Genomic DNA, 26,428 nt, shown 5'->3' with positions numbered 1-26,428 from the left:
TAATTGCAATTTAATATTAATAATAAAAAAAAACTAGTGTTGTCATAATAATTACAATTTTATGGCAGTAAAAATAATATTTTATAAATATAAATCAAAATATTAATGTTATTATCTAAACCAATAGTTTACCCTTTTTGGTTCAAGCCCCGCATCTCTTCTTTCCGATCATTCATCCTATAGCCTGATAAAATCCTATCCAAATTTAAATTAATAAACAAAAATATTTATTAAAAATATATATATTTTATTATCAAATTTCTTAGTGGTTTCGATTGAAATATAAAAAAAAAATAAAAAAAAGTTAAGGAAATTTGTTTTTAAATATACAACTATTCATTATATAGTTATTTATTTATTTTAATTATATAAAAAAAAGAGTGATTTTTAATTGTTTCGTATTGTATTTGTTAACATTTTTTAAATAATTTAAAGTAAAGCAGCAACGACTGAAGCAGCAACCATAGTAACACTGACTAAAAGAGTTGATGATGATGATGATTCGGTGGTGGATGGGGTTTCGGTTGGGTTTTCAGTTGGTTTTTCAGTTGGGGTTTCAGTTGGTTTTTCAGTTGGGGTTTCAGTTGGGGTTTCAGTTGGGGCTTCGGTGACAGTTGAGCAGGTAATTGAATAATCACCGACGGTAACAGCGGTACCTTCAACACAAACGAGTGATTCGGCAGCTGGTGCTGGTGTATCAGCACATGCGGCTTCTGTGAAATAAGTAACATCAAAAGTACCAGCAGTATCAGTTGAGGCAATTTGGACATTGGCATTACCACAAACAACAGTGCATTTTTCTAATTCATTGACAACAGTAACAGCACCATCAGCAGCACAAGTGGTTGAGGATGCATCAGCATTGGCAAATGTGAAAGTGTTGAAATCGGCTTTAGCGACAGCAACGAGGGCTAATAAGGCAACTGATGATTTTAAGAAGTTCATTTTTTTTATATAAGTACAAATTATAATATTATAATAAATAATTGTTAATGAAAAAAAAAACAATTGTGAAAAATTTTATTAATTTATACTCTTTCTTTTTGTATTAAAAAAAAAAAAAAAATAAAAAAAAAAATAAAATAAAATAAAATTAAATAAAATAATAAAAATAAAATAAATTAAAATAACTAATACCCATTTTAATAAATTTTATTTTTTTTTTATTTTTATTTTTTTTTTTCTTGTCTGTTATTTTAAAGAAAAAAAAAAAATAATAAAAAAAAGCCTCCAACTACTAACCATTTTTCAAATCTGAATACTGTTTTCTTTTTAACCAAAAAAAAATTAAAAAAAAAATTCTTTTTGGTATATTGACACGAATTTTTTTTTTTTTATTGCATTGCAATCATATTGGCGCTTTCAGTTATCATATTAAAAATAATAAAATTTTCTCATGACACATTGAAGTGGGGTGAATTAAATCATTTTGTTTGTCTCTGGAGATTTTTTTTTTTTTTTTTATGATAAAAGCCACGTTTAATGTTAATTTTTTTTTATTTTTTATTTTTTTTTTAATATAAAAATAGATTTTTTTTTTTTTTTGTTTTTGTTTCAAATAACAGTTAAAATATCCAAATTGGAAAAAATTAAAAAAAATAAAATTAAAAAAAAAAAGTGTCAACTGAGGCTGTCACGAAAAAAGGATTTTTTTTTTTTTTTTCTAAAATTAAAAAACTATTGGGTTAACCAATCCATTTTTGAATGTTTTTTTTTTTAAGTTTATGTGTATGTATTCTGAGGTTCTATTATTAAAATTTATCTTATTTTTAGTGTTTAAAAATACTCATGATTAACTGTTTTTTTTAAAAAAACACACAATTTGGTGTGTTGATTACAAATATTCTTTTTATCTACAAATAAACTTACTACGTAGTTTAATGAACGTTTTTTTAAAATTAGATGAATAGTTTGTTGAATATTAAAATTTATTTTATTTAATTTTATTTTATTATTTTTTTTTTTAATTTTTGAAACACCTCTTTTTTTTTTAAAAAAACAAGTTATTTGATAAAAAAAAAAAAATATAAGATTACACACAAAGATTTAAGACTTAAATAATAATAATAATAATAATAATAATAATAATAATTTGAGAATACTACTTTAATTTTCAGGATGTGTAGTTTATATTTTTTTTGAAAAAATTTTATAATAAATAAAAAATTATCCATGTGTTTAGTTTTTTCTTTTTAGGATAATTTTATATTATACTATTTTCTCAATGGTTTTTATAAACATAGATAAAAAATACATATTGAATATCATATGAATAAATTATTTTAGGTTTCATATGCCTTTTAATATTTGACAATGTTTTCTGAATGCCATAATCTGTTAATAATAATATTTTATTTTTATTTTAATTTTTTTTTATTTTTATTTTTATTTTTATTTTTTTATTTATTTTTTTTTTTATAAATTTAAATTTAATTTTTTATCAATTATTTTTTATATTGATAAAAAAAAAACAAAATAGATTATATAATCTTTTTTAAATGAATAAATAAAATGAATTATCTTATTTTAATACATAAAAAATTATTTGTTTTAAAAATCATATAACGCAATCAAAACTAGTTTTCATGTGCTTTGCTGTTAATTTTAATAGGTTATAGAAGAAAAATGATGATTTGCTTCGCACTCGAATTCCTTTAACCAAATTATTTTTTTTAATTAAAAAAAAAAATCCTACCCATTTTTTTTTTTCATTTTTTTTTTTATTTTTTATCACTATATAATTCAAATAATGAAATCAATAGTTTTTTTTTTGTAGGAGGAATATTGGGGTAATAACAATAATATTTTAATTTTTAAAAATAATATTTTTTATTTATTTGGAAATATAAAAGAACAATATATTATACTTTAATTTTAACCTTCTTTATTTTTTAAGTATTTATCTGTATATTGATTTAAAAACAAAAGAAAAAAAAAAAAAAAGTTAAAAAAAAAAAGAATATCTTCTATTATTTATTTTATTGTTTTTTTATTATTTTATTTATTATTTAGTTCTTTTATAATTTTAGATTCATTTAAAATTTCTTGTAATTGAAGGTCTTTAGGTATCTCTGGTAGTTTATTTAGTGGAATGTTTTGTGCTCTTTTAATGTAATTTTGTGCATTATCAGTGCCATATATGATTCTTAGGTGTTGTAATAGTGTATTATTATCTATTAGGTTATTTCTGTATAAAGCAGTCAATAAATTTAAATGGTTTGTCGTTGCTTGTTGAATATTACAATATTTTTCAATATTTGATAAATCTAAAAAACTAAATTTTAAAAGTAGGTTATCTCTTTTAGTTTTTTCATTTTCATCTTCTCTTTCTTTTTCTTGTTCTTTTTGGTTTTTTAATATTGTCTTTTCATTTTGTTTTTTTTCTTTCTCTATTTCTAGAATTGATTGTATTCGAATTTTTTCTTTAACTGCTCTAAATTCATTTTGTTTATGATGTTTAATATCTTTTATTTCTTGATAGCTTTTTTTAATTTCACTGGTTTTGTTTAGTATTACATTTATAGATTCATCACTGTATTCTTCATTGGGCAGTTGGGGAAGCACGGTATCAGGGCTAATGGTATCAATTCTATTAAATATATATTCTGCCATCGAATCGAACAGGGTCAGTAAATGTTTTTTAAATATTTGTTTATCAATTAGTTTTTTTTTATAATATATAGATAATAAATTAAAATGGTTCTTTAAATCATTTTCGCTATTGATTTCTTTTTCATTAAATTCAATTTCCTCTTTAATTAAAATATTATTTTCCATAGTTTTATAGTTATTTTAATAATTAAAGTTTTATAAAAAAAAAAGATTAATAAATAAAAAGTTTTATTTTTTTTTAAAAGTTTTTTATTTTTTTTTTTAATTTTTTTAATTTTTTTATTTTTTATATTTAATTATTGAAACCAATTTTTAATAAACCTATAGTCTTTGTGATTTGATAATATATGATTTAGAATTGGTATTAAATTTAAATCGATTGCTTTGTTGTCATAGAGTCTTTTTAATGTATGGATTGAATTGGAATCTATTAAACTATTAATGGTATATAAATATTTAATATTTAAATTTGGAATATCTGGATATAAATTTAAAAGTAATATATTTAATGGAGATGAATGTTCTAAATTTATTTGACCAATTACTTCGGCTATATGTGATGTTGATGGGTTGTATCCAAACAATGCATTATGTAGTTTAACGGGTGATGTGCTAGTTGTAAATAGGCTGACAAAGGAATTTAAATGAAATGGAATATACTTTACTATTGTGTCATAGTGCTTTATAACTTCATATTTATTTATATTTTTCGAAAGGAACGCTCTTTTTAATTGTTCGGGGTATTTCTGCAACACTTTTAAGATTAAATCCTGATCATTGCTTTTGAGTATCATTTCTGTGCAGTTGTTTGTAAATTCGAAATGGTTGAATAGAAAATTTGAGGTTTCTAACCATTTGGTTAGTATATCTGTTCTTCTTATATCAATTAAATATTCGATTGTATAGTTTATTAAGCTATTTATAAATTGCATTGTAACTTCTGGTATTGTTGCCTTGATTGTTTCGGTATCTAAAAACTTGTTTATTAATGATTTTAAAATGATTTCAAAGGTTGAATTTTTGTCAAATATAAATTCGAATGAAAATATATCAGTTGTTATGAAGTTTCTAATATCAAAGCATTGCAATATTTGTTCATCAACTAGAGTGGATACTGTCGATATGGTGGGATCTGGGATTTTATAATAAGTTGCATCAACCAGAGAAAAGAATGGGAGGCCAGATATGTACTTTATAAGTTTTAGTGATTTAATAGATAGGTAATAGATTGAGAATAGAGTTGAATGTTGCACCTTTACCACACCAGACTCATTTATAAATTGATATGTCGTTGAAATATTTTCAAATGGCACCTTTTTATTACTTTGAATTAAAAGTCTAAATAAATAGTTTATTACTAGTTCTAATGATTCTTCTGTTTTCTCCCCATCGCCAATTGTTTCAAAATTTTTTTGTTCCAGTTTTTGATTTTGGTCTTGTTGTTGTTGTTGTTGTTGTTGTTGTTGTTGCTTTGAATAATTTATTAATAGTTTAATAATATTAAAAATTTCGTCAGTGTTATTAACTTGAAATGTTTCAAAACAAGTATTTGTTTTATTTTCTACAAAATCAATTACAAATATTGGTATATTGTTGTTTATATCGCTTAAAAGAGGTTGTTTTAAAGTTCTCCATAGGGTTAAAAATAATTTTGGGTGTTGTATAATTGGATTGATATTACTATTTAATAATATTGAAACTCTGTGACTTGATAGTCTTTTAATTGAGATAATAAATATTTTTATCCAATATTCCAATACTTTTTTTTCATTTAATTGGGATTCATCATTTTCATAGTTGTAGTTGGTACCAAAATTAATATCATTTGAGCCATCTCTAAAATTGGTTTGGGAGCTAAAGTAGTCTAAAATATAGAATGAACCTTTAATACACCGAGTTGAAACAAAAAACTTTATAGCCTCTAATAGTTGATGGTACTCTTCATTTGATAAACTCTTCATTGGTGGGTCATAGGGAATATGTTGGTTCACAATGTCATTTGCACATATTAACTTTATTTCATCTAAATTAAATGACTCGATTGCAGTTTGTAGCGGATAGGCATAGACTAGTTTTCTTTCGGCGTTACTAAACATACCAATTTCACCAGCATAGTCAACCAGTTCACGGTGTAAAAATAGAAAATCTCTTGCTTTTAAATAACCTTGAAAGAAATGTAAATTCTTTTTTATAACATCTATTATTTCTTTATCCTTTATTATTAAAGATGATTTTTTTTTTTTTGTTGATGCTTCTGTAGTATCATCATTTTGAATTAGGCTACAACTACCACCACCTCTACATATCCCTATATCAGTACCCTTGCTTGCCACCAAAGACGTTCTTTTGATAATTTCTAACCAATCTCTTACATATTCTACATTTGTTGGTAATGATTCAATTAATTTGCATATTTTATCGGCACTATCTTGACTATTGTTGAAAAAGTATGTGGAGAGCGTAATTCTAATGGTTTCATTAATAAATTTAAATTTGAACCAACTGTACTCTTTTTGATTCTCTAATGACCCATAGAATTTGATGTATTCCGGTTCCAATACATAAAGTTCAAAGCCTGATGTTAGGCTTTCTAATTGTGTTGCACTGCCTTTCCAATCGTTTTTATTATTTTCTAGAAAGGGTTTTAAATTTTCTAAATTTAATAATAGTGAGGGTGCAAAAGCTAGGGTATTAAAATTTAAATGCTTGTCTCTACAATATTCCATTATTTTTATTATTCTATTATTACCGCTATAAGATTTTATTATTTCCTCAAGAAATTCACCTTCTTGTTTATAATATTTGAGATCTATTAGTTTGTTTTGATTTTCTATTGATATTGTAAAATGAATAATATTGAATATTTCTATTTTTTCAATATTGGTATCTATATTATTGTCTATAACATTTACAGAGTTATCAGAAATACTATTTATTTTTGTTTTTTTCGTTGGTTGAGGTTGTTCGATTATTGGTCTACTGTAGTATTGTTCATTGCTTAATAAAAGCTGTAGAACTCTATCTCTTTGAAAAATATTATGGATTTGAAATGCTGTAAAAATGATTTTATCTTTGTATTTTTCTATTAGGTCGTTGGGGTGGTTTTTGTAGATTTCTCTTGTTCTCTTAGAATTATTTGAACAATCGCTCTGTTGATTAAGGCCTAGAAATGAATCTAATAAAAGTTTAATTTGTGATATTCTTGAACAAAAAAAAGATCTTTCTAGCATTGATGGAAATACTTGAATAGAGTGAGGTGGATTTAAAGCTATTTTGATATACTCTTCATCTAATTGGTATAGACTTTCATAAACTCTTTCTTTATTACTTAAAAATGTGGACGATAATAACAAATTGAATAGTTCAATTGCTAATTCTTTATCTGTACATAAAAGTTGATCCAACCAGTTTTCGCCGATACTGGTATCTATATCTATTAGTTCGTTTGCATATAATTTGCATTTCAATAGTTGATATTGTTTATTTTTTATCATCCATTTTAGTGATACAATATCTTTGAATCTCTTTCTATTATCTAAATTAATTTGATCAGTATCTTCATATTCTATCCATTCGGTAATTTGAATTTGTTTAATTATATAATTAAATAAATATTTATTATGGAAAACTTTATAAAATAATATTTCAAAATTATTATTATTATTATTATTATTATTATTATTATTATTATTATTATTATTATTATTTATATTATTATTTATAATATTATTTATATTATTATTTATAATATTATTCATTTATTTATTTATTTAATTATTATGTGTTTATTTTTTTTAATAAAAAATGGTTTCATTTATTTAATAATTAAAAATTAAAAAAAAAAATTGAAATATTTTTTTTATTTTAAAAAAAAAAAAATATTTTTGTTTTTTTTATTTTAAAACCTTGGTATTAAAGCGTTAACTGATTCCAAAAAAAATAAATAAAAATTTTTCAAGATTAAACATATCACTTTTTATTTATTTAGCTCAATAGCAATATTTGGTGTCCGAGCTTAAAGCTTTCGCAGTAAATTTGGGTATTTTTTATTTATAAAGACAAAATAAAAATTTTTATTAACAATATTATTTTTATATGGTTAAAGAAGTCATCAAAAATTGTGTGATATGATTGAATAAAGATTGTTTAGATATACATTGCAAAAAAAGATAAAATAATGATAGTAATAATAATTTATTCCTAAAAAAAAAAAAATAAAAAAAAAAAAAATAAAAATAAAAAAAAAAAAAAGAAATAAATTTATTTTTTACAAAACAAAAAAAACATTTCTTTTAAACTATTTAAGGATGTAGTTTTTTTTTTCAGTTAAATTTTTTTTTTTTTTTTTTTATCTTTTTTTTGCATGTAATAATTAAATATAATAAATTAAATAGTAATATTAATATTAATAAAAATAAAAATTAATAAATAAAAATAAATAAATAATAATAGAAATAATAATAAAAATAATAATAAAATAGTTAATAATAAAAATAATGGAAATACACTTTGAAAAGTTATTTTATAAAGTTATTCATAATAAAGTTTTATTTAGATTAATATTTCATCACATTCATACAACCAATTGGGTAGAGTATGATAATATCGACCATATTGTATGTAATAATAGAAGGAAGTTTAAGGATATTTCATCATTAGAATGGATAATTAAATACAAGCAATACAGTTTATTAAAGTGCAAATTAGAGGCTAATGAACTTATAGAAATAGATACAAATAATGCTTTGTGGCTAAATGAAATCATTAGAAAGGGTCAAAAAGAATTGGCAATAGATTTATTTAAACTACTATTATCATCAAACTCTGTAACCAATAAAGATTTATTACTTGAGGGTATTCATTTGTACGATGAAGATTTAATAGAGATAGCACTAAGCCCACCTTTTTCAGTTCCAGTCTTACCATCAAAATTAGAAGAGTCTTTTAAAAGTACTTCAAATATTTTACAAATTAAATTATTGTTAGATTCATTTTTAGGCATAAATAATATTATACAACAGGATAATTCACCAAAAAATCTTAATTGTAATAATAATAATAACACTTTTTTAAAAAGAACAAGAGATAGTTATGAAAATAATAGTAATAGTAAATTCCATAGTCAATTAATAAATGAATATAAAGATAAAATAATAAAAATAATATTTAAAAAAGTAAAAGATGTTTTTCAAAAAGATAGATTATTATCCCTAATCCTCAATAATCCCCAGTATCATAACCCACCCATACCCTTGGCAACACCAACTTTAATAACCATAGACAAACCATTTGTATCAATGACATCTCCATCCAAAGTTAGAAAGAATATTGAACTCCTTGAAGAATCATTGCAAAGCGAAAGGAAACAGTTTGATACCTATTTTGAGTATTTTAATTCAAAAAAAGTTAGTTTAAAAAAAATATTATATGGCGTAGTATCAATAGAGAATCAAAATATGTTATTAGATTACAATTATTACTACATACCAGATGAGTTTGAACAGTTTGAAGAAAAAATTCAAAACATAATCAATAGCAATACCACCAACAGTAAAGATTATAGTAGAATACAGAGATTATTAGAATTAATTAACAGTCATACACAAAAATACAGTAATAAAATATCCAATATTTCATTGTCTTCATTTCACAATATCAATAATTTCAGTTTATTTTTAGTAAATAATAAATATGATTGGAAGGGTTTTCAAAATGAAACAATAGAAGAAATAAATCGTGGTTTTTCAGGTATGGCAGAGTCGTCAATTGATTCAAAGTTTAAAGAAATTAAAGCTCCATATATGGACTACCTCAGTTTTTACCTCACTGTTGGAAGAAAAAAGAAATATAGGTATATTTTTAATTTTGTAGAAAAAATATTAGCCTCTTTCTTTCTTCAAATGTTCTATAAAGCTAATAAAAGGGAATTTGTTTGTCTATTAGAGTCATTTTCGGCATCAAGTCATTCAATTATAGTGTCCAATTGGTTTGAAATTATCAAAAGAACAAAATCAGACTGCGGTTCATTTATTATCAAAGATAGGGAAACCATAGACTTAATTTTGAATAATAAGAAACTTTTATTCAATAACTCGATTGGTGCAAAAGATTTTTTATTTTTAGAAACCGATTTAATAGATTATGCCATGGTTTTCAATATGATGGGTCCATCGAGATATATTAATAAGGAGTTGGTTTATTCGTATCCATTACAGGTTGCCATACAGTCACTAAATATTAAAGAAATAAAATCAATTTGTGACAAATTTCAAATAGTTTTAAAAAAAGAAAATCAAATAACTTACCCAAAAGATAAAATATGTGATGAACTTGCAGATACTATCAATTATTTTATTAAAAAGGAAAATATTCAAGGTGTTTATTATTGTTTGGATTTATTATCAAACTCTGTAAATATTTCGAATTTTATTGGGTATTGTGAAGCTGATGTCAGGTTATGGGTTAGGTTGTTCATTATATCAATTAAAAGAGTATCAAAAAATAAAGTCACATTGTATTTAAATAGTGGTTTTAATCCGATGGTTAACAATCCGCAGCTATTTTTAGAAGTTTGGGAAAATGCAAATGAACCATTTTTATTAGATATACAAGATAATATACAGGTATTTAAAAAAAGTTATTTAAATCCACTGTACATCCAATATCAAGACTTGCAGAATCGTGACCCAGATAGTATAATAGAAATCATAAAATTAGTTATAAATCATTCAAAATCAGCTGCATCAGATTTTTCAGCTGCTAATCTTGTAGTCAACTATTTATTTAGATTATTAATTCAAGGTAAACCAGGACTAATACCATTCAAAAGAATTGAATCTATTTATAAATTTATAAATGAATCTGGTGTTGTTAAAGTGCAACAATCAACATTATTTTCAATATATTATCTTGCAATTAAATCAATGAAGCTAATTAAATTTATAGCCGAGCTACCATCATTCAATGAAAGTTTATACAGAATCGAACTTTATAGTATTCCAGACCTCACTATGCCCAGTAATTGCTATTCAGAAACAGCACTCAATAGATTTGATATAAGAGAATACATTAAATCAGAAATATTTACCTTTGAATTTATTTTTCAGTCTGCACCTTTTGATTCCATTTTGGACCAGTTATTCAAAGCATTTCTATACAATATCGAAAATCCAATTTCAAATATTCAAGATGCCAGTTTTAATTATATAAATACCCTTTTAAATTACATCTTACTCTACCTAATTGATATTAGAAGACCAGATTTGTTTTTAAGTCATTTACAGGGCATTCAAAAGAACCATACATACTTTTACAATAACTTCTTTTCAATAAATAATAATGTTCTGGGAAATGTTGTCAATTATATAGGCAATAGTAACGAAAATGAAAACTTAATATCAGCAATACTAGGCTCCAAACTACGCGGATTATATACATTCGAAAAATATATCAGGCATTATAAAGAACTTAAATATATTGCAGGGTTTCAAGAAACCAATCTATTTAGAGTTGTTGGTTCGGTTCCTAATCCAAATATAATATCTCGAGATCACTCTTTAATATTTTCAAACCCAAATGGTAAACTTGCTGAATTAATAAAGCAGAATGGTATCAATCTACAGTATTACCCTATGAAAATGTACCAATCCCTAATAGATCTATACCCCCATTACCCAGGCCTGCAATTATCTAAAGTTACTCTCAAGAATCTATTATACTCAAACTCTATTTACACTCTAAAGCAACTATTCGACAATAAATATATAAACGACAATGATGGAAACAATAAATTACTGTCATATCTAAAAGCACAAGTATTAAATCATAACGATTTTAAATATTTAAACTGGTTTTAAAAATACAATAAAAATAAAATGGTTTTTTTAATAATTTTTATATTTATATTTTATAATATTTTTTTATTTATTTTAGTATTATTTTTATTTTGTTTTTTGATTATCTTGTTAACCGAATCTTCCGATACAATCTATTCTACAATCATTTTTTAATTGATATTCTTTAATTTTACCACATTTGATTTTACAATCTGCATATTCTGATGGAGAACTTGTATTTTTTACTTCTTCTCTTTTTTGGTTATTATTTTTTGATTGTTCTAAAGCTTTTGGTTGATCTTTTTTTAGTTCTATATTGTTTTCATGTTCTCTTCTTGGTTCAGCATCTACATTAGCATGGACTACACCTAAAAAAAGAATAAAAACTATTGTAAAAAATAATTTTAATTGTTTCTTCATTCTTTTTATAATTTAAAAAAAGCTTTGATTTTTTTAATTTTGTTTTTTAATAACAATTATTATTATTACAATTATTATTTTTGTTTTATTATTTTTATTTAAAATAATTTATTAAAAATTTGGTTGTGTGGGAATGAAAAAATAAAATAAAAAAAAAAAAAACACAAAATACAAAAAAGTAAAAATAACAATATTTTGAGACAATTGTAAATTCATACACCATTTCTATTATGTTATATATAAATTAATAGTAATAAAATTTAAAATAACAATTACAATAATTACAAAAATTATAATATTAAATATAAAAAAATATTTATTTTATACTTGTAGCATCTCTATATTGACATTCGGTTACCTGGCTGGGTCTATAATAAAAATTTAAATACAATACTATTCAAGAACTTAGAGAAGAGAAAACGAAAAGTATCCCCAAGTTGATGAGATGTCTTTTACAATCTTAAAAAAAAAAAAAAAAATACTTGATCAATTTAAATACTAAATAAATAAAAAAAAAAAAAATAAAAAAAATAAATTTTAAAATAATTATAATATTATATTTCAATTTATAAAAAAACCAAATTTTATTTATTTCGTTATTTTATTTATAATGATATAAACACGTTTTATTAAGTTGGAAAAAGAGAAATGATTTTGTGGAATGGTTCCAAAATCAAATGTTGAAGATTGAAATTTTTTAAAATTATAAATATCAAGATGAAGATATTTATTTTTTTTTTAAAAAATGTTCGTATTTCGAAATCTATTTATAAATTTTTTAAAATTAAGTGTTTTTTTCTTAAAATTTTTTTTTTTTTTTTTTTTTTTGATTTTTTTTTCAATTTTCAAACTTAATTTCACAAGAAAAGCGTGTTATTATTGTATTTATAAAAAACCAAATTTTCTATAAAAAATTTAACGGTAATTATTTTTTTAAAACAAATCATGTTAAAATATAAACAATTTTTTAAAAGTTTTATATTACTAATATTATTACAATTAATATCTTTTAATAATTTAGTTTGCAGTGAGGTTTTTTTAAAAGATGTTTCACCTCCCAATACTTTTTATAAGTTTTATTCAAATTATCAATTTATCACTTGCCAATTTGCATTTGAAATATTATGTATACCACAGGAAGCATTAGATACTTGCAATGTAGATTTTAGCAGTCCAGAATATTTTATAGGTTCTACATCAGAAATATTCGATAACAGTTCAGCAAAAGTTACAAGATATGTTATTAATTATGATAAGATAGGTACAAATTATCTAAAATATAAAGAGTTTAGTATAGAGTTTCAGTGTTTAAGTATGTATGATTTAAATTAAATAATAAAATTTTATAATTTACTATATTAAATTAAATTTGTTATAAAACAGATGTTGATTTAGATAAACTATCATTTGAATTGATAGGTGATTATTACACTGAAGGAAATTCAATCTCTGGCGTTTATAGGATAAACGGATTAGATCCGGATGCATCATTTTTCTATTTTTCTTATAACAGTGGTCAATATTTTTATTCAACTGCATTTAACTCATTAAGATTAAATTTCAATTCAATACCAGATGATCAAGTTTCCCAAATTCTAGTCAACATTTCAACACCACAAAATTCTAGAATATTTTCATTTAAATCACCATTTGGTAAAATTTTAAATATTTAAAATTATTTTTCATTATATAGCAACTTATTAATTATAAATTTTTTTTAAATAGGAACTGAACAATATACACTTTCTATAGATAGATCTTATCCAAACGAGCCAAGTTTAGAAAACTATGATGCAATGGGTTATAATTATGGAGCAGTACTCTCATTAAAAGTAAAAGAACCATTAAATAAATTATTCCTCAACTCATTATATAGTTTTGAAATTGGAACTAAAACCAATCTGACTGCTCTATATATTCCAGTTAGTTCAGATGAAACAGGTGCAACTACAATACTCACACAAATAGAGAAACCTCAAGGAAAATTTGGTTACGATCTTTTTTACCGATCACAATCAATAAATACTAAAGTAACACCAAACACTCTAAAACTAAATTTTATTCAATGTATGCATAATCATTATTAATTATTATAATATATTAATTACTTTAGAAGTTTTAACTTTAAAATAAATTTATTATTTATTTTCTATAGATCCATCATCAGTTTTACCATGGTCAACTGTATTAGGAGGTTATGAAAATGGTTTGCCTATTGTCACTTTTGGATTTTCAGAAATCAAACCTATAACTGATTTTACGCCATTTTATTTATCAAGAATAGGAGAATTTTCATATGTTGCCAGATTTCCATATGGTTATATAAAATCATATTCAAATCCACAATCGTATGATTTCCAAGTTACATCGTTAGTAAAACCTACAAATATAGAAACAGATTTATTAATTTCCTTAAGATCATATTATTCATCTATTTCAATAGTTTATTCCCCAATTGGTAATATTTATTTTGGTTTTTAAAAAAGTAATTTTACTAATTTTTTAATTTTTACTATTTAGATACATTATTTGTTTATGATTACAAATTCAAACCTTCTATATTAGATTCAGAAATTATTAATTTAGGAAATGGTAATTCATTATTAAGATTAACTCTCAATATTAAATATGGATTCAAACATTTAAAAGTAAATGGTTTTAATGGTGAAATATTTTATGGAGCAGAAACTTTTGTTAGTGGTGATTTATATGGTATCGGATACTATGAATTGATAGCTCCAATAAAATTCGATTCAATTTATTTAAGTGATCAAGCTTCATTTGTTCTCGATTTAAACACCCAAATAATAAAAATTGATGATATAAATAATGTAGCCAGATTATACCAACCTCCAATAAAACGTAAGTAATAGCGAATATATAACAATAGAAAAAATGTAAATTATTAATATTTTTCTTTTTATTTTTTATAATAGTTGATATGCCTCAAATTAAAGATGTATCATTTTTATATAATGATATCGATGTTTCGAATCACCGATATTATAACGTTATGTATTTTAATTATTCCGAAAATGTTCCAAGAGATACTTCATTTGCTATGCTCGATTATTATTCTTTATATCTTAAAAATGAAAACCCAATATTTTATTCAAGTTGGAATGAAAGTATTAAAAAGTTTCAAATTATATTTTATATTGAAGCAAATAGTCCTCCTGGATCTTATCAATTCTTCTTGTTTTCAGTTTATGGTCAGAATTTACATAGCTCTTCCCTTAGTACACAATTGTTAATTAAAAAAACAAGTAAGCATTGTTTTTGTTTTTATTTTTATTTTTATTTTATTAAAAATAAATATTGAAAATATTAATTTTACATATATTAATTTACAGAATTGGATAATCAAGGACCATTATTTAAAGAAATATCAAAGATTTTACCAGATAAAGCTGATGGATTAAATGTCAAACATGGTATATTTGGATGGACCATTACAATCGAAGATCAAATTAATGGTTTTAAAAATGGCTATATTGTTATAAAAGGTCAGATTGATCAATCACATTACAACATATCACTATCACCAGAAAAGAATATTAAATCAGGTAATTTATACTTAGGTGTATATGACATCAAATTAAACATTTCATTCCCATGCATTACTCAAAACTATGTTATCGATGAAGTAAAGCTAACCGATAGAGCTGGTAGAATTTCTTATTTCAGTATTTATACTGAAGAAACCTATTATATATCTTTGTCCAATCCATTTTTAAATTATATCCAAGATTCAACAATCAATAAAATTAAATTAGAATGCGAAATCAGTCCATCCTCTTCAGACATCACCCCACCAACACTTGTATTATTCAAACCATCAACATCACAAAATTCAAAAGAAATCGATGTCAGTAAATCATCAACCATCACTTTTGATTTTAAAGCATCAGATCCTGAAAGTGGTTTAAAAAATAACACATTCCCAATTGTTTATATTTCAAATTCAAATAATCAAATGATCGAATGTTATTCAGAAATTAAATCATCAACTGAATTCGATACAACATACAAATGCACTGTAGATTTACCACTTGCATTCGGATATCCAGGAATTATAATATTTTCAGTATATGGTTTCATTAATAATAACGGACTATTCAGTGGTTATTCAACTAAACTTTTAATCACATCAAATTTTGATTATTATGCAACAACAACTTTCAATTCATTCGAACCAGTACTCACTGGCAATATTGAAATAACTGATAAAGGTGGTAATCTATGGCTATACGGTAAAAGTCTCAGTGATACAGACTCTGCCTATATCAAATACGATGGTTCAACAAGTTTTATATCATTACAACCATCCACGAAATACTCAACAACTATTTTAATACCAGGAATCAAACCAACAAACAAACCATATCAAATATATGTCAGTACAGGAACAACCACTTCAAATACTATAAAAATAACACCAGTTATATACGATTCATATTTTTATTGTAACGGCAATGGTATTCAAAATATATCGACCTGTATTTGTAATAATAAATGGACAACTATTATTACAGAAAACCAATGTACAATACCAAATCACTATATATCATCATCAACACAAGTATCATCAACAACAGGTGGAGAAATTACACTTAATGGATGGTTTGGAACTTTAAATAATAACGCAACACTCTTTATCGATAATAAACCATTACCATTTTCTATCATATCATCAGAATCAATCAAAACAACAATCGGAACAGGTAATATTGGTTCAATAAAAGTCAATTTCACACAAAATACAATCACATGGAGTGGTAGCATATATCCATATTATATCACAGATATAGAATGTTCATCAAAATGTCACGAACATGGAATTTGTGATAAAACAACAGGTACATGCAAATGTAATTCAGAATTCACTGGTTTCGATTGTTCATCACCAATTATTAACAATAATAATAACCAAGCAGAAACAGAAACAGAAATCAATAACAATGGAACAGTTACAATTAAAAATCAAGAAATAGGATATTCAATATTCATCGATTCAATTACAGAATTAGACCTTAACAATCAACAAATAACAATATTCAATTTATCAAACAACTGGATATTAGCAAACAAACAAGAATCAGTCACTACTTTCAATCAAATAAGAATTAATGAGGATAATTCCAATGCAATAATAAAATTAATAATAGAAGAAGTAAACAATAAAGATAAAGACTTCACATTTGCAGGTAATCAATTCACAGTTACAAAAGGAGGATTCAAATTATCATTATCAATTTCAAACTGGTTGTTCAAAAGCAATCTCAATACATTGCAAGTACAAATGACATCAGATATACAAATTGACTCATCAAACAGCAACAATAAATGCAATAAAGATGATAATGAAGCAACTATAGAATCATCATCAAATAATAACTATTTAATGAATAATATAAACTATTTAAAAGTTATTAAAAACAATAGAATACTTTATGCAAGATTCCAAGATAAAATGTTATCAGACAATAGACCAACAACAATTGTAGCTAATGTCATTTCAAATGATAAAAAATCAATTAAAATTGCATTAAACTTACCACATTGCGATGAATGTTTAATCGATCCAGGTGTGTATATCTTTTTTAAAAATATATTTTAAATATAATAAAACATAATTTTTAATAACTTTAATTTAGATTTTTCATTATTAATTTCACCAGATTATAATTTTGAATGTAAAGATTCAAGAAAGTGGGTAATTGGCGTTGCCGTTTCAGTAGGTGTTGTTGGGTTTGCAGCTTTACTTACAGCACTATACTTTGTTTATAAAAAGAGTACAAATTTAAAAATCAAACTTTATAAGTTTAAAAAACATTTAAAAAGTAATAATTAAAACAATAAAAACAATAAAAATAATAGCTCTTTTACTTTACTCCATATTAATTGATAACATCAAAATTAACTTTTATTTTAACCATTTTTAAAAGACTAAGATATCTTTGGAAGAATTATAATACACAAGTTTTAATTAACACAATAAGAAGTTCACTCCATTGCAAAGTTATTACATTTGAAGGTTTGAAATATAAGCAATATCTCACAAAAAAAACAAAGAGGTAAAGATATCAATGGGCCATACAAATAAGTGACTACGCAGTGAAATTGAATTTTCAAAGAGGAACACCAGAATTATGATATAATTAAAAAATTTTATTTTTTATATAATGTTGTTTTATTTATTACAGTCATTATCAGTAATCAATGTGTCATTCTATATATTACTATTCTCGACTGTTCAATCTTTAATTACCGAAAAGCCTTGGAATTTATTATCACAATTAAGACCATCCCAAATTAAAAAGATTATTTATTATTCATTATTTAATCTTTTTATTGTATTAACATGGAATTGTTCAGTAAAATATATTGGTCCATTAGGGTAAACAAAATATTTCAACTTCTATCATAATTATTAAAGGTATAAATATATTAATTTTTTTTTTATAATACAAAACAGCACTATTTTAGCATCAGATTATTCATACTCAACTTATCCAATTATATGTACTTCCTTTCAACTGATATGGTAATAAATCATAGTTCTATTTTAATATTAGGGAATTTTATATTTTTATTAATACATTATCTATTAATTTGGTCTAGAGCATCAATTATGTTAATTTTCGGATATTTATTAATTCCATTTTTTGGATCTAAATTCATGGACATAGCGCATCACAGGTTTTTATGATTGGAGTTTTTAGTTTATTAATTCACAATATTTTAGTTATGGTAAAGAAGACAGCAGTTAAAGGATGGAGTAATTCACATAGAAATAAATTATCAAGTTTAGGATCATTAGTTGCAACTATTGTACTCTTTGTATTAAAAACGTTGAATCATGGTCACCATCAAACCATCCAGTTTATATTGATTATAATCAAGTTTCCTATTATCAACTCTTACAACTTCATTTATATTATTTTCATTCAACCAACTTACCGAAGATGTGTATTTTTGCATCTCAGCCAAGTTGGCTGATACACTAGGAGGTGTCGGTATTATTGTATTATCTTTAACTATTCAAATTTGGGGTTACACCTTAGCAGATCCCATTTGCTTATTATATATTAGTATCTTAATTTTCCTATCTGTATTACCATTAATCAATGGAACCGCTAAAACTCTTTACAATGTACCAGATTCAATTACTCAAAAGATTTTAGGTACTCCAGGTTTATTAAATTATCATTTTTGGGGTCATTATTATGAAATGAATATAGCAACTCTTAAAATTCAAGTCGATTCAAACGCTGACAACGAGAAGATTAAAAAATCAATTTCAAAATTCTTAAAACATGATTACTCAGTTCACAAAACTTTGATTGAATTTGTAAATCTTTTAAATAATAGTAATAACAATAATAATAATAATGAATAGAATTATAATAATAATGACCATACGAACCTCAATTCCATAATCATCATGGTCATGGCCATAATCATTAAAAAAGTAATAATAAAATTAAACCCTTTTTTTTTTATAATCTCTTTTCTTTATAGTTTTTATATTAAATTTGTTTTTTATTTTTTTTTATTTCGTCAACCATATTTCCAAATAATATTTATTTATAGTTGTTGTTAAGAGGGGACAACATTTTTAATTTGAATGAAAGGCTTTAGAATGGTAAAGCATTAATTTGTTATTAGGATTGTATTTTATCGAGTGCATTAAGAACACTAATTTAATACTTTTATTATTTTCCAACATTATCTAAACCAAAAAAAATAATATCTATTCTATGTGTGTACATGAGTATATTTATGGCACTATTATAATGCATTTGTTAATGTGTATATAATAAAATGCTTATTCATGAGTATGTTTATGTGGATATAAATGTGTATGTAGATGTGAATATAAATGTGTATATGTAAGTGTATGTGAATTGGGATGTGTAATGGTAGGTATCAGTATTACCATCCCCATGTATGTGTTGCATTTGTATGTGAATGTGTATGCATGTACATGAATATGCTCATATGTTTATGTATGTGGATGAGTATGAGAATGAGCACATGAATAAGTAAATGTATTTATATGAATATGTTTATGTATATGAGCATGTGCATGTATATGTTTAGTATATGTGTATGTGTATATATGTAAGCATGTGCATGTATATGAATATGTTTATGTATATGTGCATGTTCATGTTAATTTGCATGTATGTGCTGTATGAGTATGGGCATGTACATACCTAAATGAGTATGTATTTATATGTGTATATATGCATGTGCATGTGAATGTAAATGTGAATGTGAATGAGTATGTGTATATGTATATGTATGTGCTGCTCATGTTCATGTTCATGTTCGTGTATGTTCATGTGCTGCTCATGTTCATGTACATATGCATGTGTATGTGTATATGTTCATGTGCGTGTGCGTGTGAAAGTGCATGTGTGTATATTCATGTATGTGTTGCTCATGTGCATATTTATATGTTCATGTGAATGTGCATGTGCGTGTGTAAATTCATGTATGTGTATGTGCTGCTCATACCAATGTTCATGTGCATGTGCATATGTTTGTTCATGTGCATGTTCATGTGCATTGAATGTATGTATATGTTCATGTGCATGTGTATATTCATGTATGTTTATGTGCAAATGTATGTATATGCTCATGTGCATGAGCTGCTCAAGTTCATGTGCAAGTGTGTGTATGTGCTGCCCATGCTCATTTATCATGAGCATGTGCGTGTGTATATTCATGTATGTGTATGTGCTGCTCATACCAATGTACATGTGCATGTGCATATGTTTGTTCATGTGCATGTGTATATGTTTGTTCATGTGCATGTGTATATGTTCATGTGCATGTGCTGTTCATGCTCATTTTCATGTACATGTGCATATTTATATGTTCATGTGCGTGTGCATGTGCATATATTTTGCTCATGTGCATGTGTATATGTTCATGTGCATGTGCATGTGCAAGTGCATGTGCATGTATATATTCATGCATGTGCTGCTCATGCTCAAGTTCATGTGCATGTGTATGTGTATGTGTATGTGTATATGTTCATGTGCATGTGCTGCTCATGCTCAAGTTCATGTACATATGTATGTGTATGTGTATATGTTCATGTGCATGTGCGTGTGTATATTCATCTATGTGCATGTGCGTGTGTATATTTGTGTATGTGTATGTGCAAATGTATATGTTCATGTGTATGTATATGTGTATGTATATGTGTATGTGTATGTACATGAATATGGTCATATGTTTTTGTATGTGTATGTTTTTTTGTTTTAAAAGAATCCATTATCATTATGATTCAATTTGAATATTCTGATTATGGTCAAACGATGTTATTAAATCATTTATTTATTTAATTTTAAAGGTTTAATTTTAATATTTTTATAGTTTTATTAATTTTATTATTATTTTTTGAAGATAAGAGGTATGATTGGAGGTGCTTTGGTAGGTTGATCTGTGTATGTTTGAGCTTCACTGTTGGTTGTATCTTCTTTGACTGATTGTGACGATGTATTTACATTGGTCACTGGTTTACAAAGTTGTTCTGAGGGATTGAATGACTTTGAGCTCTTGATCCATACTGATATCATTTTTCGTGTTATTAATTTCATGTGGCATATTTCGTCAAACAAATTTCCTAATTATTTTATAAATATACTACAATTTATAATTTTTATTATTATTTCATTAGATATGTATGTGGTATTAGAAATTTATAAATAAGTTAAAATTGGTAAAATAAAAAAATTTTTAAATTTAGATTTAAATTGTTAAAAAGTTTTAATTTATTAAGAAAATAAAAGTTTTATTATTTTTTAATTTAACATTATTGTTGTTTTGCTGTTGATGAAGCTCCGACCTGCTGCAGTTGAATAAAAAATTTTAATATTCGATTTTCGAGTGAGTCAAAAAATTAAGGATAAATAAAAAAAAAAAACAAATAAATAAAATAAAAAAAAAATAAAAAATAAAAAATTCAAATAAAATAAAAAAAAAAAATAAAAAAATAAAAACGTCTTTTTTTTGGATTTTTTTTTTCACAACCGACATCAATAATACACATAATGGATGATCTATTAACAGAATCATCAGATTTATCTTGATTGGTTTGGGATACTTTCTTAAATTCAAAATTTACATAAAAGGTGTAGAAGTAATTTAACATCAGCATCAGCATTAGAATTTAATTAGTATCAGCTTTAGCATTAGGATTAACATTTGGATTAGCATCAGCATCAGCATCAACAACTAAATAGAAATAAAAATTTAAATATTATATATTTTTTTTTTAATTCAAATAGTTAATTTATTTATTAATTTAATTATTTTATATTTTTTATTTTTTATTTATTTTTTTATGTATTTTTTATTTATTTATTTAAATTTTATATATTTATATCTATTTGCGGTTTTCTTTTTTTTTTTACCCGATTTGTATTCGACTCGAGTTGTTATTGATTTTTTGTACTTGTTTTGATGTGGTATATGAAAACCAATTGTATACCACTATAAGTTGTCTTTTACATATTCTTTTTTAGAATCATCTATTAGTTACACATATGAAATAGGACATCCAAAATATACTATAATTTTCTTATACAATTAAATCATTCAACCATTTCTGCTTTTCAAATTGTTATTTATCCCTAAACATTGGGGGGGGTAATCGATAAGCTTCCATTATGATGAAATTCCTTATTAAGTGGTTTTTTGATATTGTTTTCCGTAATAAAGAAAATAACTTTAATTTTAAATAAGATACAAAATAAATAAATTAAAACTTACCTATAATTTGACTTTTTATTTATATATTTATACCAGGGGGTTGGATTTAACTTAAAAAGGTTGGATATTAAAAGTTTAAAAAAAGAGGTTTTTTTTAAAAATTTAAAAAAAATTTTTTTAAAAAAAAAAAAAAAAAAAAAAAAAAAAAAAAAAAAAAATTAATTTAAATACTTTAAAAAAAAAAAAAAACCCAAATTTTTTTTTAAAATCATCACATTAATTTTTTGGTTTTAAAAAAAAATTTTATATGAGGCTCCATAGAAAAAAAAAACTTTAAATCAATCCAGCTTTTGATGATTTGAGTTATACGGTCTAACAAAGGTATCAGCAGATAGATAATTGTTCCCTCTATCGTTTTTTAAAAAAAAAATGGCAAAACCTCACCCTCCCTGGATGAGGAAACTTAGATAACGCCAGATACCCCCAATTAAGGAAATACCTGACATTATCCAGTTTTTTAGCGGCTACTACTCTTCTGGACTCGAATTGTGGTACATTGGACGGCGTTACATTAAATTTTTTTTTTTTTTTTTTTTTATTATTATTATTATTATTATTATTATTATTATTATTGATTATTATTATTATTGATTATTGTCGATTATTATTGATTATTTATTATTATTATTATTATTATTGATTATTATTGATTATTGATTATTATTATTATTATTATTATTATTATTATTATTATTATTATTATTATTGATTATTGATTATTAATTATTGATTATTGTTTATTGATTATTAATTATTGATTATTGTTTATTGACTGATGGTAATTCTTTATTATATTATTCTTCTTGGGTTGGGGTAAGTGGTGGTGTTGGGGTAAGTGGTGGTGTTGGAATAGGTTCATAATAGATATTCAAATCAAGATTGAAATGAACATTTCTTTGTGGAGCTTGTGGTTGTTCTAAAACTGGTGTTGGAGTGAATTCTTCATCTTGGTGTGGTGGTGATTGAGTTGGAGGGAATTGTTCTGCTTGATCATTTTGGTTTTGGTTCTGACCCTCTTGGTGAAATTCTAATATATTTTGTTCTAATTGTTGTTCTTCTAATGGTTGTTGTTCTTCTAATGGTTGTTGTTCTAATGGTTGTTCTAATGGTTGTTCTTCTAATGGCTGGTGTTCTAATGGCTGGTGTTCTAATGGCTGGTGTTCTAATGGTTGTTGTTCTAATGGTTGCTGTTCTACTTGTTGGAAAAATTGTTGAAACTGTTCTTCTTGTACTTCATTAGCATTTTGATGTTGTTGTTGATTTGTTTCTTGTGGAGGAGTGGAATAAATTGGTTCTTCTTCTTCATAAAAGTATGGGGGAGAAACATGGATTGGTTCTTCTTCTTCATTCTCATTATATTGTGGTAAAGGAACTTGTATTGGTTCTTGACTTTCTTGACTTAATTCTTCATCCTCTACTTCAATATTATATAAATCTTCATTAATTTCTGGAACTACTTGATCATCTTCATCATTTTCATCATTTTGGTTATTTTCATTGGCTGAATTATTTTCCTCTTCTTGAAAATTATCTTGGAATAATGTTCTCCAAGTATATCCAAAAATGATTTCATTTTCTTCTTCATCCATTGATTGGTTGGATCTTTCTGCATCTTGTTCTTCATTTTCATTATGATGAGATAATTGTTGATTTTCTTCGGTTTCTTGATTTTCATTATTGAATTGTCCATTTTGTTCTTCCTCATGGTGATTGGATTGTTCTTGATTAATTTGGATTTGTTCTTGTTCTTGATTAACTTGTTCTTGATTAACTTGTTCTTGATTAACTTGTTCTTGATTTTGTTCTTGATTATTATGGACTAATTCTTGCTCTTGGACCTCATTTTGATCTTGTTCGCTTTGATCTGATCTTGGAGGTGAATTTGGGGTTTGGAATGATTTCCAATTAGCATAGATTTCAAGATCACTATCTTGGCTTGATTCTTGTTGTGATGGTGAGTTAATGACCTCTTGTTGATTATTTTCTTGAGGTGGGGTATTTTCAAATGGTGTTGGAATTGGTGTTGGTGATGGAGATGGGATAATTGGAGTTTGGTAGCATCTCCAATTATAATCATTGTCATCATTATCACCATCTGATGATTCATCTTCTTGAACTTGGTTTTGTTCTTGTTGTGGAGATGGGGTAGCGTAAATTGGTTCATCTTCTTCTTGATCTTCTTCTTGTTCTTGATCTTCTTCTTGTTCTTGATCTTCTTGTTCTTGATCATCTTCTTGTTCTTGATCATCTTCTTGTTCTTGACCTTCTTCTTGTTCTTGATCTTCTTCTTGTTCTTGATCTTCTGGTTGTTCTTGATCTTCTGGTTGTTCTTGATCTTCTTCTTGTTGTTCTTGATCTTCTTCTTGTTGTTCTTGATCTTCTTCTTCTTGTTCTTGATTTTCTTGTTGTTCTTGATATTCTTGTTGTTCTTCGTTGACTATATTATTGTTGACTAATAAATAATTTAAAACCAAAGTAGTTGGTTCTATGGTGGAATCTTCTATTCCTGCTAAAATTTCTAAATTTGTTATTTCTTTGATAACTTTTCTGGCTGTTTTTATTCCTTCATTAAAGAAGGCAATATTTAAGCCTCTTGCGTAATATAATTTTATTGATAAATCTTTTGTTAAATCTATTAAATGCTGCTTATCGTATTTCATTTTGAATATAATTATAAAAAAATAAAAGAATTGATATTTATAAGTTGTAAAAATATATAAAGTTGAAAATATATGGATATTGATAATATGTAAATATGTATTTGATAAGATGTAAAAATATATATATATATAAATAAGCTGATAAAAATAAAAGGATAAATAAAATATATAAATAAAATAAAAATTAAAAATTTAATTTTTTAAAATTTTTTTTTTTTATTTTTTTTTTTTTTAAAAATTAATCGTCTAATTCATTTAAATAACCATATATTTTAAAATATTAAATTAAAAATAGCTCCTCATTTTAGAAAAACATACATAATTATCCAGTTTTTCCAATAAAAAATTTTTAATTAAAAATAATAAAAATCAAAACCAAATCAAAATTTTATCATTATTAAATTTAATTAGTTGAAGAATAACAGGTAAAATTAGTTGGGTAAAGATTAATTATAGAGTTTGGAAGAATGAGGAATAAAATGGAACAATTTTAAAAAGTTTAACATTTAATACAGGTATTGTTACTTGAACTATTTCAATGTTAAATTCATTAGTAATATGTCAGTTCAAGTAAAAAAAAAACTATATAAATCATAATACAATAAATCAATATAGATTATTTATTCTTTAATATTGCAAAATTATTTTTAAAATTATAAAAGTTTATTTTTATAATATAAAGAATTAAAATAATAATGTAAATAATTTGATAATAGTTTTAATAGATATAATTCATTAAATTAATATTAATGATTAATAATTTTATTTAAAAAAATTTAACAGCATCTTCTACGACCACCAATATCAATATCGATATTTATAATGTTACTGTTTCCACTGCTGCATGGATTAAAACATGGATTGAAACCACATGAACCACCACCTAAGCTATTACCAAAACAAGCTGATTCATTATCAGAGAACAAGGTACTTCCTGATGAATTTAACATAGAAATAGTTGAAGCACTGTTAACTGGGTTCATTGATGAAATAGATTCTATATAAATAAAAAAAGGTTAAGATACACATAAAAAACTTTAATTATAAAATTATTTTTTTATATTTACTAATAATTGACATTTTAGAATTTAGTTTTATCTTTGTTATTTT

The 26,428-nt window shown here is 24.3% G+C and overlaps 10 protein-coding genes across 10 annotated transcripts; 3 read left to right on the top strand and 7 right to left on the bottom strand.

Moving 5' to 3' along the window:
* Window positions 1–322: 322 nt before the first annotated feature.
* DICPUDRAFT_91016 (uncharacterized protein) lies at window positions 323–1,030 on the bottom strand. The gene has a single exon (XM_003282926.1). It carries the CDS (start codon window positions 943–945, stop codon window positions 430–432), a length of 516 nt encoding a protein of 171 aa, XP_003282974.1. The 5' UTR covers window positions 946–1,030; the 3' UTR covers window positions 323–429.
* Window positions 1,031–2,997: 1,967 nt separating this feature from the next.
* DICPUDRAFT_73966 (uncharacterized protein) lies at window positions 2,998–3,777 on the bottom strand (the record flags this gene model as incomplete). The annotated part of the gene is made up of 1 exon (XM_003282925.1): window positions 2,998–3,777. The coding sequence occupies one exon, from the start codon at window positions 3,775–3,777 to the stop codon at window positions 2,998–3,000; it is 780 nt and encodes a 259-aa protein (XP_003282973.1).
* A 3,260-nt stretch (window positions 3,778–7,037) lies between these two features.
* Window positions 7,038–7,265, bottom strand: DICPUDRAFT_23830 (uncharacterized protein; the record flags this gene model as incomplete). The annotated part of the gene is made up of 1 exon (XM_003282924.1): window positions 7,038–7,265. A coding segment is annotated over one exon (228 nt), but the record flags the coding sequence as incomplete, so codon positions are not given.
* Window positions 7,266–8,108: 843 nt separating this feature from the next.
* On the top strand, window positions 8,109–11,468 carry DICPUDRAFT_146599 (uncharacterized protein; the record flags this gene model as incomplete). Its single annotated transcript, XM_003282968.1, has 2 exons — window positions 8,109–8,721; window positions 8,788–11,468. 2 exons carry the CDS (start codon window positions 8,109–8,111, stop codon window positions 11,466–11,468), a joined length of 3,294 nt encoding a protein of 1,097 aa, XP_003283016.1.
* Window positions 11,469–11,576: 108 nt separating this feature from the next.
* Window positions 11,577–12,090, bottom strand: DICPUDRAFT_146598 (uncharacterized protein; the record flags this gene model as incomplete). The annotated part of the gene is made up of 2 exons (XM_003282923.1): window positions 11,577–11,815; window positions 12,057–12,090. The coding sequence occupies 2 exons, from the start codon at window positions 12,088–12,090 to the stop codon at window positions 11,577–11,579; spliced, it is 273 nt and encodes a 90-aa protein (XP_003282971.1).
* A 722-nt stretch (window positions 12,091–12,812) lies between these two features.
* DICPUDRAFT_73963 (uncharacterized protein) lies at window positions 12,813–18,271 on the top strand (the record flags this gene model as incomplete). The annotated part of the gene is made up of 9 exons (XM_003282967.1): window positions 12,813–13,179; window positions 13,251–13,520; window positions 13,593–13,934; window positions 14,023–14,325; window positions 14,388–14,729; window positions 14,804–15,133; window positions 15,221–17,455; window positions 17,525–17,604; window positions 18,074–18,271. The coding sequence occupies 9 exons, from the start codon at window positions 12,813–12,815 to the stop codon at window positions 18,269–18,271; spliced, it is 4,467 nt and encodes a 1,488-aa protein (XP_003283015.1).
* Window positions 18,272–18,390: 119 nt separating this feature from the next.
* Window positions 18,391–19,269, top strand: DICPUDRAFT_73962 (uncharacterized protein; the record flags this gene model as incomplete). The annotated part of the gene is made up of 2 exons (XM_003282966.1): window positions 18,391–18,569; window positions 18,774–19,269. The coding sequence occupies 2 exons, from the start codon at window positions 18,391–18,393 to the stop codon at window positions 19,267–19,269; spliced, it is 675 nt and encodes a 224-aa protein (XP_003283014.1).
* Window positions 19,270–21,277: 2,008 nt separating this feature from the next.
* Window positions 21,278–21,463, bottom strand: DICPUDRAFT_146595 (uncharacterized protein; the record flags this gene model as incomplete). The annotated part of the gene is made up of 1 exon (XM_003282922.1): window positions 21,278–21,463. The coding sequence occupies one exon, from the start codon at window positions 21,461–21,463 to the stop codon at window positions 21,278–21,280; it is 186 nt and encodes a 61-aa protein (XP_003282970.1).
* A 1,989-nt stretch (window positions 21,464–23,452) lies between these two features.
* On the bottom strand, window positions 23,453–25,318 carry DICPUDRAFT_73961 (uncharacterized protein; the record flags this gene model as incomplete). The annotated part of the gene is made up of 1 exon (XM_003282921.1): window positions 23,453–25,318. One exon carries the CDS (start codon window positions 25,316–25,318, stop codon window positions 23,453–23,455), a length of 1,866 nt encoding a protein of 621 aa, XP_003282969.1.
* Window positions 25,319–26,094: 776 nt separating this feature from the next.
* On the bottom strand, window positions 26,095–26,398 carry DICPUDRAFT_146592 (uncharacterized protein; the record flags this gene model as incomplete). Its single annotated transcript, XM_003282920.1, has 2 exons — window positions 26,095–26,315; window positions 26,386–26,398. 2 exons carry the CDS (start codon window positions 26,396–26,398, stop codon window positions 26,095–26,097), a joined length of 234 nt encoding a protein of 77 aa, XP_003282968.1.
* Window positions 26,399–26,428: the final 30 nt, after the last annotated feature.

Source organism: Dictyostelium purpureum (genome assembly GCF_000190715.1).
Source record: "Dictyostelium purpureum unplaced genomic scaffold DICPUscaffold_2, whole genome shotgun sequence".
NCBI classification, from domain to species: Eukaryota; Evosea; class Eumycetozoa; order Dictyosteliales; family Dictyosteliaceae; genus Dictyostelium; species Dictyostelium purpureum.
Note: the sequence above shows the minus strand (reverse complement) of the source record. Positions and strands in the feature narration are given on the sequence as shown.